Source organism: Dipodomys merriami, unplaced genomic scaffold (genome assembly GCF_024711535.1).
Source record: "Dipodomys merriami isolate MVZ:Mamm:240054 unplaced genomic scaffold, mDipMer1.0.p SCAF_3, whole genome shotgun sequence".
Lineage (NCBI taxonomy): Eukaryota > Metazoa > Chordata > Mammalia > Rodentia > Heteromyidae > Dipodomys > Dipodomys merriami.
In genome coordinates, this window is record NW_027204492.1 from 13872003 (window position 1) to 13889542 (window position 17540).

General features: G+C 38.4%; 1 protein-coding gene across 1 annotated transcript in view; it reads right to left on the minus strand.

Annotated features, from left to right (window-relative positions):
• Adgrg4 (adhesion G protein-coupled receptor G4) overlaps positions 1-17540 on the minus strand; it is a 106423-nt gene that overhangs the window by 31621 nt on the left and 57262 nt on the right. Inside the window, exons 11-13 of the mRNA XM_070038905.1 lie at positions 8209-8425; positions 6391-6550; positions 2665-2799 (exon numbers count right to left, since the gene is read on the minus strand). Of these exons, the coding sequence (XP_069895006.1) occupies positions 2665-2799; positions 6391-6550; positions 8209-8425 (512 nt within the window). The remainder of the gene's footprint in view (positions 1-2664; positions 2800-6390; positions 6551-8208; positions 8426-17540) is intronic.

Below are 17540 nucleotides of genomic sequence, written 5' to 3' on the forward strand. Positions count from 1 at the left end.
TCCCATACTCTCAGTTGTAAGCTGAGGGCTCTCTTAAAGTGATTCCTGCTCTTCATGATGAGCGGTGAGGTCCTCTTTTTCAGTGACACAGTCCTCATAACACTATGTCCTTGCCTAGCGCATTTCACCTCCCTGAGAACCACAGCTAACTAGTAGAGGCGTGGAGGAGGAGGTACAAGATGTTCTTATCAACAATTTCAAAGGTAATATGCTGTAATGACAGTTAAGATTTTGATCAAAAGATGTTAAAGGAAGCATTATAAAAGCAAGGCTGTGAGATTTGGAGACTGGAGAAAAAGATATGTAAAAGGTATTATGCCTTTAAACACTCTCTCCTCAGCAACCGGTGGCCAAATTCCCAACCTAGGTTCCCCTTCAGTGCTGAAACCTTCCAGTTTCTACTCAATCTCATTCCACTGTACTTTCCATGACAGCAGCCCTTATGTCTGTCTTGCTTGGCATTATAGCCCCAGTATCTAGCTCCATAAATGACACAGGGTAAGAATGTGATGGACATTTGCTAGATGAATAAAGCAATACATTATGCCATCTTAACAGGTACCTTCCCTTTTCTGGGTTTCACTGGCCTTACTGGTGAAATGTGATCATGAGACACTGTGAGTTATCATAAGCCTCCCCCCCCCCCCGCCCCCAAGCTCTGAATTTGATGGCAGGCTAGTTCTAATACTTCTTCCTCTGGCACTATGACGTCCGTAGGCTAATTTTGGTAAAGATCTCTAATCTCTTTTGGTGGAAGGTGTTAGTGAATAAAAATTGCTTATTAGTGTGAAATCTATGCAAAACAAGTTTATCTTTTGTTCTAATGGATGAACACAGCCCTGTAAAGAAAGAAGTGAAATTAAGAACACAAATAATGGTGTCTCAGATGATACAAAGAAGTGACAAGCCTATTAAAAGGTTTAGACAACTACAAAATACATTAAAAATTTTTTTTGGTGGGTCGTGAGGCTTGAACTCTGGGCTTGGGTGCTGTCCCTGCATTCTTCAGCTCAAGGCAAGCGCTCTACCGCTTGAGCCACAGCACCACTTCCGCTTTTCTAGTGGTTTATTGGAGATAAGACTCTCACGGACTTTCCTGCCTGGGCTGGCTTTGAACAGTGATCCTTACATGTAAGCCTCCTGAGTAGCTAGGATTACAGGCATGAGCCACCAGCGCCCAGCACATTTTAAATTTTTATGTGTACTAAAAACTCTTCTGTCCAGGGAGCAGGGAAGAAAGAGAGGAGGGGTTCACTAGTTCTAGGCAGTCTTCCTGGGTAGTATTGCAGCTAGGTCTACAGGAATAAATAGAACTTACAGACAAGTGATTATAGAATTCCAAGGGAACAGATATAGTTGCCGGTGGCACAGTATATTTGAGTTGGTAAAGGTGTATGGTATATTTTGAACTGTTCTTTCCCAGAGAGATTCACAGATTTATTTAACCTGTAAATTTTTGACCACTACAAATCTAATGTTTTGGATAATCTCCTTAGAAGCAGAAATACACCTGGAAAAATTAAAGCATTAACTTTATGTATACATGAATTTGGTGTCAGACATGCTGAATTTGATTCCTGTGTTACATCTTTAAGTTATCTCTTTAAGTTTTTGTTTCTTGTGAGAAATAAATGAGATGATAAATGTAAATATTAACAACCAATAGTGTTCACCATCATCAATGTCACTTAAAATCTGATTGCTGTCTTCCTCGCAGCTAGAGGAGATAGCATGATGTGAAGGAATGGACCTTTTGTTAGGCAGAAACCCAAGATAGGATACTAATAAGAGCAATGCAAACCACATATGTTGGTGCCAGGCAACATAGTATTTTGTGTAGATATTAACTTCCTTAGTCCTTCAACATCTCTTCCTACTCAACTTTACACAGGAGGAAACTAAGGTACATGGTAAAGTGAGCTTTCCACAAGTTTGGTTCCTGAACCCATGATCGTCACGTATCACATTTTATCTGTTTTAGCATGGGTGGCTACTAGAGTCTTCAGAGAAGGTTCTTTGATCCAGGGAAATGCCTGTAGTCAGGTGGCGAGTAAATTAGTGCCCCCCCACACCTTAATGGGTACTGTGACTTTGATAAAGCAGGAAAGACTGGGAGAGCACTGGCAAATTAAAAGGTCATAGGAGAATGTGGCCTCTGTATGATCATCACATAATTCTTAATGTCCCTTCCAAAGCTGAGAATCTGTGAGAAGTTAAAAAGTATAACATTGCCAGGTGCTGGTGGCTCATGCCTGTAATCCTAGCTACTCAGGAGGCTGAGATTTGAGGATTGCAATTCAAAGCCAGCCCAGGCAGGAAAGTCTGTGAGACTCTCATCTCCAATAAAGGATCAGAAAACCAGAAGTGGCGTGGTGGCTCAAGTGGTAGTATTTGCCTTGAGCTGAAGAGCTGAGGGACAACACCCAGGCCCAAAGTTCAAGCCCCATGACCAACAAAAAATAAAATAAACCCAAAGCTGTATAATATTATTAAAGTACATGTTGATCCATGTTGAGGGCCAGGGCTTGTGCTAAATAGCACTCGTGGAATCAATCAGAGAGAATATTCTAAAATAAACAGAACAGTTTGAAAGTAGCAGGAGATTATAATTACAATGAGTCACCATGTCCTAGTTCATGACAGTTATCAGAAGCAAGAACTTACCTTAAAGAGTGAAGTTTGGCCAAAAAAACTGAACAAAATAGTTTGCAAGCCATTAAAAGGAATTCTTTCCCTCAGTGATTTAGGTAAATATATGGAAGCCAAAACCTTCCCCAAAGGGACATCACCTAAGTAAATCTGCCAAGAAAAACCAGGAAACAAAAACTCAGAGAGCTCAGCCATCAGAATGAAATCTTACTCACTTCCCATCCTATTCTTTTCACAAAGTATCCCACCTAACACTGGAAACTACCTCCATAAACCATACTACCTCCATACCTTTGCCCATGCATGCACATGCACAAACACATGCACATTCAGAAGCACAGGCCAAGATATCCTAGAGTTTATAGAAATACACATCTATTAACACTCAGAAACATAGAAAAAGATGCAATCCCAGTGTACACAGACATACATTTTCTGAAACACAGGCCAAGGCATGATTCTAGTGTACACAGACAAACAAGCACACTCACACTTGAAATCACAAACCAAGAGTCACAGGCCAAAACATGATCCTGATGCATGTACACAGACAAACACATATATGCATACTCACACTCAGAATCAATGCTCAGGCATGATTTCATGTATATAGATAGACAGACAGACAGATAGACATACACACACACACACACACACACACACACACACACACACACACACACACACACACCTTCAGAATTACAGGCCAGGTTCGTGATCCTTGTGCACACAGATAGAGAGACACAAACTCAAACACAATCAAAATCACAGAACAAGTGATGATCCTGGAAAACACACACACACACACACACACATACACACACAGATAAACAAACAAAACCAGACAAACACACTCAAACTCAGAATCAAATCCAAAATATGATTTAGAATGTATGCATAAACTGACAGAAACATAAACACACCACATCCACATACACACACACACACACACACACACACACACACACAAACCTATTAAGAATCACAGGTCAAGACATAAGTCTAGTGAACATAAACAGAAAGACAAAAATATATTCACAATCCTACTCAGGATCACAGGAAAAGACATGATTGCTCACAGATAGACATATACATTCACCCTCACACTTAGAATCAAATTCCATGGCATGCATGATCCTTGTATACAAAGGAAGACAGACATGCATAGAAGAAATAAAGGAAGGTATAAAACTCTACATAGATGATTTTTGCTTGTATAGTCTTAAGGAATCTGCAAAACAACAACTGGAAATAAATGAACCCAGCAAGTCCATAGGAAGTCTCTTATCCACAAATACTTAGGAGTTGAAATATTTCAGATTTTGAGGGATTTACAAACATATATTTGCATAGACTTTGACAATCAGAAGTCTAAAAAGCTCCTAAATCCAAAATTACAAAGTAATTTTAGATTCTGGATTTTTACATTAAAAATGCTCAGTCAACCTGTATTGCATATGTAATAGAAAATAAATAAACTATACATAACATATTTTATACATAATCAATTGCATTTTACATATTAGCAGCAAATAATTGGAAAATCAAATTTAAAACTTACTCTATTTGTAGCAACGTAAAAACAAATAAAGAATAAATTTGTCAGAAGACTTCTAGGCATGGTAGCACATGCTTATAATCTCAGTATTTAGAAGTCAGAGGCAGGAGGATCCCAAGTTCAAGTTCAGAGAAACAATGAGATTGTCCTTAAAAAAGGTAAGGGTGAACTAATTTATCTGTGATACTCACTAGACATTGTATTGAAAATGAACTATACAACTTGTGGGAGAGGGAGTCAGGAGTAAAAATGCTGGGAGGTGACATTGTTCAAAAAGAAATGTACTCATTACCTGACTTGTGTAACTGTAACCCCTGTGGGCATCAACTTTACAATAAAAATTTAAAAAAAAATAAGAAACAAATTTTTTTTCATCCTTTGCATGCAAAAAATGTTTCATGTATTTGTGTGTGTGTGTGTGTGTGTGTGTGTGTGTGTGTGTGTGTGTGTGTGTGTGTGTGTGTGTGTGTGTGTGTGTGTGTTTGTCCTACAGCTTGACCTCAGGGCCTGGGCACTGTCTCTGAACATTTTTTTATTTTTATTGTCAAAGTGATGAACAGAGGAGAGTTATATAAGTAAGGTAGGGAGTAATTTCCTGTCCTCCCTCATTTTTCTCCCACTTTCCCTCCCCCACCCCTCTCCAAGTGGTACAGATCATTTCCAACATATTCTCTTGTGAGTATCACTGTTGCACCATTATGAAGAAATAGAAACAGATGTTGACAGGGATGTGGCTAAAAAGGAGCTCTACTACACTATTGGTGGGAATGTAAACTGGTTGAACTACTCTGTCAACCACTAGAGGTTCCTCAAAAGACTAAAGCTCCCCTATGACCCAGCTATCCCACTCCTGGATATTTATCCAAATGATCACAAACAAGGTCATACTAAAGCTACCAGCTATGTTCACTGCAGCATTACTTACCATAGCTAAGATATGGAACCAACCCAGATGCCCCTCAGTAGATGAATGAATCAAGAAAATGTTGTATATATACACAATGGAATTCTATGTCTCCATCAGAAAGAATGACATTGTCCCATTTGTAAGGAAATGGAAAGACTTGAAAAAAATCATATTAAGTGAAGTAAGCCAGACCCAAAGAAACAGGCTCCATGGTTTCCCTTATTTGTAATAATTAGAATATGTCTAGGATATCCCTAGCAGAGGATCACTGTAGCTCAATAGCTATGACCATATAAAATAATGCTAACTGAAATGAACTCCAAGATAGGGAAACAAGAGTTTTTGTTTCTTTGATTTTGTTTTTGTTTTTCAATGTACTCTGTGAAGTTATTTCTCTTTTCTCTCATTTTTTTCCCTTTGCTTTATCCCCTGTTGTCACTGATTTTTATTTTTGGTACTCTATGTCATGTATATATGTTTATGATTTGGGGAAGGAAAAGGGAATAACAAAATGGTGAGACAAAAAACAAAGGGTGAACTAATGCAACAGCAATACTCACTAGACACTATGTTGGAAATGAATTTTATAACTTGTGGGTGAAGGGAGTCAGGGTGGGGGGCCAGGGAAGGAAAGTGGGAGAAAACAAGGGAGGAGGTAACAATGTTCAACAAGAAATGGACTCATTGCCTTACTTAAGTAACTGTAGCCCCTCTGACATCACCCTTACAATAAAATAAAATAAAATTTAATATATAAAAGAGCCTCGCAGACTTTCCTTCCCAGGCTGGCTATGAACCAGTACTCTAAAATCTCAACCTCCTAAGTAGCTAGAATTACATGTGTGAGCCACCAGTGCCCAGCTGACAAAGATTTCTTTAGACAAGTTGCATATATTTACTCAGGGGAAAAAAATTACAAGACAGACATGGGTATGAATTAATTATTAAGATGTGTATCCTTAGACAAAATTTTAACTGTTTTGTTTTTCTTACATATTCACAAAAGACTAACACAATGCACAATATATTGTAAGTACTCCGTAAGTGATGATTGACATAGGAGATGATTTTCGGTCACAAGGCCATATTTGGCATATCACAGACATCATTCCAACTAAGATGTCAGCCTACCAAGGGTTATATGAGAATTCCTTGGGATATTTGTATTTTCATAAAATCCCCTAAAGAAATTCTAGTAATGTTTTTTCTCCCATCTAAGAAGTTCCTGAATGATACCTGGAAATGGTTGCCTGGTTCTTTTCAGAGTTGCACTCACCTCAGGAGCTGTGACTTCATAGGAACAGATGCTGAAGGCCATACCTTCAAACCTGTGGTCCATTCGCAGCACAGCCAAAGCCAGCCCACCCACTGTGATATTTGCCGTCCTCCCTGAAAACTCTATCTTGTGACCAGCACGCTCGATTGTCTTGAGAATTCTGCAAGGAAACATGGGTGAAGAAGAATCTTCCTACTTCATTAATGTAAAACCCATCCTCCTCACAAGATTTCCTCATTGAAAGACTTTGCTCTGTGCTCTAATTATCATCTTACATTGTTGAAGAATTATTACATAAGAGCTTGGGAGGGTAAAATTGGGAGGATTGTAGTTTGAGGCCAGCACAGGAGAAAACATTTGTGACATTTTGTGTCAACCAATTTAAAAAATCAAGAAGGGTGGAGTATGTTATGTGGCCTGTCTTCCAAATTATGCAGGAAGCACAGATAGGAGGATATTCTAGGCCAGATGGGGGGAAAGTATGACCCTATTCAAACATATTTTTTAAAATGTTTAAAGCGGAAAGGGCTAATAGCATTACTTAAGGCCCTGAGTTCAAATCTCAGTATCACCCAAATAATATTTCTGGCTTTGGAACCAGGCAGAGTAATATCTGTGGGGCCAGATGTGGTAGCTCAAACCTATAATCATAGCTACTTGGGGAGTAAAAAGTGGAGGAATTGTGGTTCAAGGCCAGACTAGGCATAAAAATTCTCCAGATCTATCTCAATGGTTGAGTGCATAATCTCTCATCCCAAGGTATACAGTGGAAGTACAATGACTGACTGGGCACCGTGACCTGTGCCTGTCTTCTCAATGATAAAGGGAAGTACAAACAGGAGGATCATAGTCCAGAGTGTTCAGTGCCTAAAGTAAGATGGTTTCTCAAATATAGTAACCAATCCAAAAAGGAAACTACTGAAGTAGTTCAAGTGGCAAAGTACCTGCTTAGCAAGGATGAGGCCCTGAGTTCACACCCCAGTAATGCCAAATTATAGTAGTAATAGTAGTAGTAGTAGTAGTAGTAGTAGTATTTAACAAAACATTCATTGTTAGGAAAGCCAAATGACCACTGTGAGCCATAGTTTCCATGCCTACAGAGTCAGATGTAATATTAGGACACATCCAAAAAAAATGGACAAATTAAGTGAAATTACCATAAAATCAAATGCTTTAGGCATCTGATATGCCTTCTAAGAAGTTTAGATTTTATTTGACACACAACTGAGTGGTTTTAAAAGCAATACATGATCTGTTATACACATTAAACAATCGCCCTGGCTGCTATAGAGGGACAAGAGTGGAAGCAGCGAGACCAGTTAGGAGGCTATACTGGTCTCTACTGTAGTTAGCCAGAAGAGAATTGATGCTGGGACTGAACATGAGTACAGAGATAGGAATAGATGGATTCCACTGGAGGTTTAAATAGATTTTTTAAAAGTATATGTGCAGCAGTTATTGTTGACAGTGAGTTAGAAGGATCTAACTAGTACAATTTCCAACATTTTCTCATTAACACTGATTAGACGCATTTTTTTATAGAAATGTGGAATACTGGCAAAGCAATGGGTTGGAGAACTAGGTTGGAGGTTTGGGCATGGGGTAAGTATTTATTTCAAAGTTATTTTTTCACTAGTATTCAATTCAAAATTGAAGGCATATTTTCCAACTAGGATTGAAGCAAATTGCAATATATTGTGTTTTGGTTGCATAACTATACGTGACTATCTACATTGGTGCCACTGGAGCCTAAGGAAGTATTAATAAATCCTTTAAATTTTATGAAGTAATTTCTTTTACCAAGATGTTACTACTTACTCATTGCTCATTGGATGCAGATTGGATGTCGCATCACTTTGTTTTTCTGAAACTGCATTGATTATTTGTAGTATAATCTGGGTTAGCTTCATACTTATCTCATCACACTTTGAAATATCAGCCACTTTAGAAACAATTATCCTTGTCTCTTCTTCATTCAGAAGTGAAGCTTCCTTTATCAAGTTTAAAATGTGCTCGGCAACATCATCTGCATTTTCTAGAGGGAAGCAAATTAGAAACTCACAGCCTATATTACCAAACTGAGTTGGGGTGATGCTGGTCTGCCCCTTTCCCATTAAAAATGAAAGGCATTGCTGGGTGCTAGTGGCTCACATTTATAATCCTAGCTATTTGAGAGGCAGATATTGGAAACTTCATGCTTCAGTGCAGAAAATGTTCATAGGACCCCTTTCTTGACCAATAGCTCACATCTACCATCCCACCTACATGGGAAGCTGAGAAGAAAAACACAATGGGTTCAGGCAACCCTGGGCAAAAGAAGTTCATAAGACACTACCTCAAAAGAAAAAGCTGCCGTGCACTGGTGGCTCACGCCTGTAATCCTAGCTACTCAGGAGGCTGAGATCTGAGGATCGCGGTTCAAAGCCAGCCCAGGCAAGAAAGTCCACAAAACTCTTATCTCCATTTAACCACCAGTAAACCGGAAGTGGCTCTGTGGCTCAAGAGGTAGAAAGCTAGCCTTGAGCTGAAGCACTGAGGGACAGCGCCCAGGCCCAGAGTTCAAGACCCATGACCGACAAAAAAAAAGCCAAGAATACAAATTTATATACAAAATAAAGACATGAAAAGAAAAAGCTGAATATAGTAGTGAACACCTGTTATTCCATCTACAACAGGAAGCATAAATAGGAGTCCAGTCCAATCCAGGCATAAACAAGAGACCCTATCTTAAAAAGAATTAAAGCAAAAAGGGATAGGAGTGTGGCTCAAGTGATAGAGCACCTGTGTAACAAGTCTGAAGCCCTGCGTTCAAAACTCAGTGCCACAAAAAAGGAAAACCAATAAAATGGTAATACATACCAAATTTACACACAGAAAAATTAGGACTTCAATTTTTACAAAGATTTAGTCCCAGAAAATACCATGTAAGTCATGCTTTTATTCATCAAATCTTTTTGTTAAATGCACCAGGGAACTCTTTTTGTCACTGAAGAATTATCTTGAAATTTGATTCTAATTAAGTTAAGACTTTCAAGTATTGGATTGAATTAAGTAGATGCCTCCTATACTCAAATATCAGCAAACATTATGTCTAAGTTTTCATAATCAAAGGTGGTGGTTGTAATTTCCTGTCAAGAACCATCATCTTACAGAAAAGAAGCAAATGTGGACCACATAATAAAAAGCAATTAATTGAGATTTTTCTAGAGAGGAAGAACAATAGGTATTAACTCGCCCACTTTTTTTCTTCACTTTTTATTATGGAAATTTTTAAGCACATACAAAAGTTGAAAGAATAGTATAATGAATCCCCATGTACCTTATGAATCACCTAACTTCAACAAGTATCATTGAAAGGCTAATCTGATTTGATTTACTTTATCTTGTATTTTCCCCCTACCCCAGGTTATTTTAAGGAAAATCCCAGATGTCATATCATTTATTCCATTAATACTTTAGTACATATCTTTAAAATACAGGACTTTCAAATCTAGATTATGCCTGAAATCCCAACAACTTTAGAGTCAGAGTTTAGGAGGATCACAGTACCAGGTCAGCACAAGCAAAGCAAACATTTTGTAAGACTTCCATGTCAACAAATAGATAGTACATAGTGGTATGCACCTGTCATCCCAAATATGTAAGAAGCGTAAGTAGGAGGATTGCACTTCAGGAACTCTTAAACAAAAACCACCAGACCCTACTAGAAAAATAACTACAACCCAAAGGGTACGGCACAAGTGATAGAGTACCTAGCTATCAAGTTCAAGGCCGTGTTCTAACCTTAGTACTGCCAAAGCATAATAAACTAAGATAGAATAAAGAATGTTATTTTGTCCTAACTAAAATCCTAATTAAATTAAAATTATGAAGCTCTGGTTCTACCTCCTTCCTTTCTTTCCTCCCCCTCTCTCTCTTACTTTCTCTCTTTCAATGTCCCCTGACTCCAGCTCCTCATAATGCAACCTACACAGGCTAGACTGTCTTTCTTCCCTTTTTAATTCTTTTTTCCCTATGAGAAACTATCCTCTTTATCAGAAATTAAGTAATCTTAACAGAAGTGGTCTCTACTCCCCTTACCCCAACAATGGCTTAACTAGAAACTGAGTAGCCCAAGACCCCAAGTCTTTGGGAACAAAATGGAAGGAGATGGACTACCTTCACAATAATACTTAAATTAATATTTTATACCTATTAATAACTATCTCCTGGCCAGTTAAAGAAAGTGAGAAATCACTAAGAGTAGGGAATAAAAGAGCAATAGATGAGGGTGAGGTTAATCTGACAAAATTAACAGGTGAATTACCATGTTGAAACCCTTTGGTACAAGTAATGTACATTTTTAAATGACAGGCACAAAAGTTAATTCATTAATTAATTTTAGATCTTCCTACCCCAGCTTTCCAATTGTCAAAATTACTGGCACCACACCCAACCCAAAAGACATAAAATTCTATACAATAACAAGAATTCAATATATATCCTGCAAAATGAAGGAAAGGATGAGTAGAGAAGGGATGGGAGACTAAAGAGTAACATTGATCAAGATATAGTGTGTTCATAAACTGAATTGTTAAATGGTGACCCCTTTAAACAACTACTTACACATAATAAAATAAATAAATAACACAAAATGCATGACAGAAAAGTAAGCCAGCTTTTCAATGGGAAGGAGAGGGCCAACAGAGAGGGTAAGTGAGGGTGATTATGATGGAAGTACTTTATATACATTGTTGAAATTGTTTTAAGAAGGGGAAAGAGAGATGGAGAAGATGAGTTTCATCCGGGTACATTGGATGCATGTATGGAAATGTCACAACGATCCCCCTCCTGCGCACAACTAATAAAAAAAAACTTTAAGAAACCTAAGAGGAAAATAACAAGTAAGATAAAAGAGTGTGTTCATTCACAGATTGTCTAGTGCTCTTATTAAATTGTTCAAGCTTTGTTGAAAATGGAATCTCTGGGGCTGCCTCGTCATGATTCTTTGGCCTTCCATGGTGCGACTTCACTTCACACAGTCCCTGCTGTGGCAGAATGAAAGTAAACAACAGGCCAATGGGAGGCTAACTATACTGTGGAAAGTAATTACAGAATTTTCATCTGGAGTTATAAAGTTTTTCAGGGAAATTCAGGATAAATTATACTCATTGTGTAACAATTTGATGTCCCTAAACAAAATCAACCTATTAATTGCAGAATAAATGGTTCCCCATTGCTTGAAATATTGTTACAAATGGTCTGCAAATAATTGCAACAATCAAAACAACGATAATATCTGGTCTTTCTTGAGCAAATTCGGTGAGTCCTTGTTGTAGTTATCTATGGATGCATAATAAATTACCCCAGTTCATCATTATCTCTTGTAGTTTTGTGTGTTGAGTAGCTCAACTAAGCAATTCTCACTTGGGAGGGATCTCCCAGGCAGTTGCAGTCAGATAGAAGCTGGAACGGAACATAGGTGAAGGAGAGCCTGTGTTGGAAGTTTAATGTGGAAAACTTACATGGCTGGCAGTTGGTGCTAACTATGAGCTAGTCAACTGAAGCTGTGGACCAAACTGACTATGTAAATGGCCTCTAAGTGATCTAAGTTCAGAAGTGGGGTGGATCCAGGATGTAATATACTTTAGTCAGCTTTTTACTAGTTTATGAGAATCAATTAAAAATTTAGGGGCCATTTTTGAGCTGCTTATTAAACACAACCACCATTAAAAATTAAAGTAAGCCAGGCACTGGCGACTCACACCTGTAATCCTAGCTACTTGGCAGGATGACAAGTTTGAGGTCAGTCTAGGAAGAAAAGTCCCCAACACTCCATCTCAACTAACAGCTGGGTGTAGTGTGTGCCTGACTTCCTAAAGCTCCACTGGATGCTGGCATTGGGAGGACTGAGGTTCCAGGCCAGACCAAGAAGAAAAATCCAAGAGACTTTTGTCAAAGGAGGGAAGCTGGACATTGTCCATGCACTTGTGATCCTGGTAACTACAAGAAGCCTAAAGCAGGTGGATGACAGTTCAAGTGAGCTCCAGGTCAGGAAATTAAACTCGATCAGCAAAAAGTAGTGCTGGATGTGTGGCTCATTGGTAGGTTTTTTTCATATCTATTTTTATTGTAAAAATACTGTACAAAAGCGTTACAGTTATATGAGTAAGGTAATGAGTACATTTCCTATCGAGCATTTTTACCTCCTCCTTTGTTTTTCCCCTACCATGACCTCCCCAACTCCTCCCTCCCCTCCCCAAGTTGTAAAGTTCGTTTTCAACAAAGTGTCTTGTACATCTCATTGTTACAATGGGTCAACCTGTATCCTTATTTCAGCATTTTTTATATCCTTCCCCCTCCCCAAATTATAAATAAATAAATAAATACATATATATATATATATATATATATATATATATATATATACACAAGGTGCAGAACACAGGAATCAGATACAGTAAAAACAGTTGTTAGAACTGTGGGGGGAAACATATAAAAGAAACAAAGAATCACATAGTGCATTATAAGTACATTAAAAACAATAGCAAGCAAGGGAAAAAACTACTTGTGTCCCTGTCCTGGGGTTCATTTCGCTTAACATCATCTTATACGGTCATATGTACATAGCTTTTGACCTCTTCTGTATGTCCTAGACATGTACTAGTTATTGAAAATAAGGGAAACCATGGGACTTATGTTTCTTTGGGCCTGGCTTACTTCACTTAGTATATTTTTTCCCAAGTTTTTCCATTTCCTAACAAATGGGGCAATGTTAGATTTTTTTTTGCCTAGCAAGTGATAATGTCCTGAGTTTAAACCTTAGTGTTACATTAACTTACAAATAAATTAGTTACATTAAAATGATTAGTTACATTAAAATGCATTACTTCCTATTTATTTTACCAAATCTTATTAATAAATGTTCTTGTGATTATATCCATTGTCTCTTAGTGACTACATGTCTTAGTTTGGATTTAGGTGTGGAAGGACTATAACATCATGTAAATTGGCAAATGCTACAAATGAATGCTTTTCTTACATTGAACTGGGTGTAAGTATTTTCCAACACATCACAAGGTTACTTCCAGTGAGGTATCTGGGTTCTGAGAGCAAATATCCCAAATGAACATAAACAATGAGTAGACAGAAATATCTAAACTTCTGCAAAGTTAGTCTTATTGATAGCTTCATTAGTTATTAATAGTTTATTAATAATGATTGCCAGATTCTACCACACCAAGCCGTCACCAGCCAACTCTGGTTGATGAAGAAAGAATAAACTACTTCTTGAGATTTTAGAGAGCAAGACATTCTCCGTACATGTTCTCATTTAATCATTTATTTAATAACATTATGTGACACGTTCTCTTAACAGCTCCTTTATACAGATTAAGAAATTGTGAAGACATGCTGACCCTCTGTGTCTCCAGAGCTCGAGTTCTTTCATGTGGCCTTGTTAGTAAATGTCTCATATTCCCATATCTGCACATTCAAGCCTTTATTTCTTTTCTCCATATTGTTGAGATTTGGAATGGCAGTGTTTTGCAGTCCTTCTGTCTCATCTACTGGAAGTGGAACCCAGATTCTCACCTGCTAATCAAGCAGCTACCATTGAGCTTCACTCCCAATTCCTATGTTATTTTCTCAGTACCTCTTTATTCTGTTTGCCACGATGGTGACATAGACACAGATGGGAGATGATTCTGAGACAAGTCCAAGCCAACTTCATTAGAGCCTGTAGCATACTACATTCGTATCTCATGAATGACAAAATCTGAGCACAGAAAAGAACTCAAAGAACTTCTTTTTTTTTGGTCGGTCATGGGGCTTGAACTCTGGGCTTGGGAGCTGTCCCTGTACTCTTCAGCTCAAGGCGAGCACTCTATTGCTTGAGCCACAATGCCACTTGAGCTTTTCTAGTGGTTTATTGGAGATAAGAGCCTCACAGACTTTCCTTCCCCGGCTGGCTTGGAACCGCGATCCTCAGATCTCAGCCTCTTGAGTAGGTACGATTACAGGCGTGAGCCACCTGTGCCCGGCCCTCAAAGAACTTTGAACACAAGGCCACATTTTCTAACTGTCCCATGCAAAAGTGGTAAGAAAAATGAGCACTAAAGTGAGAGAAATGAAATGTTGTTCTCCAACTAAGAGATTGAATGTTCATTGGAAAGATTGAAAAATCGAAAAAATAAGTGAACATAATACATATTTTTTTTGGCGTTGCACTCATTGCTCATTATGCTACCTTGGAAGAAGAGAAGGATTCCTCCAGAGTTAATACTTGATAGTTCACTTTTCAGTTACATACATTATAATCACCATCCAACTGTTCTCTCACTCTATGGTAACTTTTCACAGTCAATTTTTTTAGAAAAAAAAATCTCAACACGATACAGTGCTTTCGTTATTGTTATGGCTGTTTCTTAACTTTTCTCCCACAAGAGAAAATTCTATTAGCATGTCTAAAGAAAATGTGTCACTCAGAGGGAGGGAGGTCAGCATGAAATGCAGCCTTGTCTATCTTTCCCTCCGCTCTCTCCAAAAGGCACCACTCCCTCCTGCCCTGACTCATGATTGCCCACGTAGAAACCTTCACAGCTTGTGATCACTTTTTTTTTAATTCTTCTACATATCCTCCTGCAAGGATCTCAAATTTGTAGCTTCTGCAAGGAAGGCAAGTCTGAAAAGTTCACTATCAGCAGGTCGAGTCCTTAGCCCTGGCACCTCAATTCCTGACAGTTCATTAAGGCAGAGACTCAATGTATTCGGTGCAGCTATACCGGGAAAGTTGTGTAGAAATTAAAATTCTCCCGTGAATACACATTTGCTGTCCCACTTCCTAGTTCCCACACACTCATGGTTTTTTTTTCTGTTTGTTTTATTTTATCGGTCATAGGGCTTGAACTCTGGGCCTGGGCTCTGTCCCTCAGCTTTTCAGTTCAAGGCTAGCGCTCTACCACTTGAGCCACAGCGCCAATCGAACCCAGGGTCTCATGCTTGCAAGGCAAGCACTCTACCACTGAGCCACCTTCCTAGCCCACACGCATCTTTTTACTACAACCTCACATGGTGGAAGGGGCTAACAAGTTCCCGCAGGCCTCTTTTATGAAGGCATAAATCTCATTCATGAGGGTTTTACTTCATGAAGAAATCAGTTCTCAAATGCCCCAAATCCAAATGCTGTTACCCTGGGGTTAGCATTTCAACCTATAAATAAATATTCATTTATGGCTTCCTTTTCCCTGAAAGAGATATACAGATGATGCCAAACAAGATGGCTCATGACTATCATCCTCTCTATTCAGGAGGCAGAAATCCAAAGGATCCTGATTTGAGGCCAGCTCAGGGCTCACAAGACATCTCAAGTATTGAAAAGCTGTGTGTTGGCATATATATGCCTCTTATCCCAGCTTTGTGGGAAGCATAAATAGGAAATCACAGTCCAGGTCAACATAGGCACAAAGTGAAACCTTATTCATTAAAATAACAACAAAAAATGCCGGGAGCATGACCTGTGTAGTAGAGCACTGGCTGAGTAAGTGCAAAGCCCTGATTTTAAATCCAAGTACCACCACCACCAAAAAAACAAGATCTATAGATGATGAGTATGAATATGAAAAGATATTCAACACAATATAGGGCACTGGGGAACTGCGAATTCAAACAACCATAAACACATGTTGTATACCATAAAAGTACACAACTTTTATTTGTTAATTGTGAAAAGGGTTAAGCAGTTTTTAAAAATGAAAAAATGAACACGCACAGTTTTTAAAAATGAAAAAATGAACACGCACCCATTGAAATGGCTAAAATGCAAAGCCCTGAAAACCCTAAGTGCTAATGGAACAAAAGGCGCTCTCGCTCACTGTTCATGGGAATGTAGCATGACACAGACACTTTGGAAGGTATGGCAATTTCTTACAAAATGCTTTCCAAACAAGTCAGGAGTCACACACTTGTTGACATTTAGAAATATGTCAAAAACATATCCACGTTAAAAAAAAAACCCTGCATTGTATTTATAGCTAGCTCATTCATACTTGCCAAAACTTATAAATCACCAACATGTCCTTCAGCAGGTGAATGGACAAACTGTGGTATGTCTAGGTAATGAAGTAATAGTGCTAAGAAGAAATGAATGAATAAATCATGGTAAGTCATATGGGAAACTTAAATGTATATTACTAGGGGTAGGAAGTAAATATAAAAAGGCTGCATAGAGTATGACTTTGGGAAAAGGCAAAACCATTGAAGACCAATAAATAGCCATTGTTTGCCAACGATTAGTAAGGTGGGAGGGGTGAATAAGTGACAGCAGTGAGATGATTCTGTGGTCCTCTGCTTGTGTACACATGTCAATACACACTTGTGCAAATGAAGTTTGGTGACAGTGATGTGTCAGTGCAGGACATCAATGGTAATAAATGCTATCACTCTGCTGCTGTTATCACTCTGCTGTATTTGTATCAGAGTGACCCACAGGGTGATTCTGTACTTTCAGTTCAACTCCATTGTTAATCGAAATTTTATGAAGAATTAAAAATTCAAACCTTTTAGCTAGAATTAGCAAGACAAAAAGAATTAAGAAACAACTCAGAAATGAAGGCATATGGCTAGAGAGTGGACATTACCATCAATGCTAGTCTAAAAAATGGACCAAACAAACCTTTATAAAAATGGGAGGAAACTGGGAAGTGCAGTATCAGCAGGGATAAGAAAAATGGCATAGTTGCTGTGGAAAATTCTTGTGTAGCTCCTCCAAGAGAGGAAAACATATGGCCACAAAAATTATCCAACAAATCCTCAAAGAAACAACTGCCCAATAAATAACTGGGCTAAAGAACTTACAGAGAAACTTCTCTGAAGCAGAAAGAAGGATGGCCAATAGACACATGAAGAAATGCTCAACCTCCCTAGTCATAAAAGAAATGCAAATCAAAACAACATTGAGATACCACCTTACCCCAGTTAGAATGGCTATAATCAAGAACTCTAACAACAACAGATGCTGGAGGGGATGTGAACAGAAGGGAACCTTACTGCATTGTTGGTGGGAATGTAAACTTGTTCAACCACTTTGGAAACTAGTATGCAGTTTCCTCAAAAGACTCCACATAGAGCTCCCCTATGACCCAGCAATCCCACTTTTGGGCATTTACCCAAAT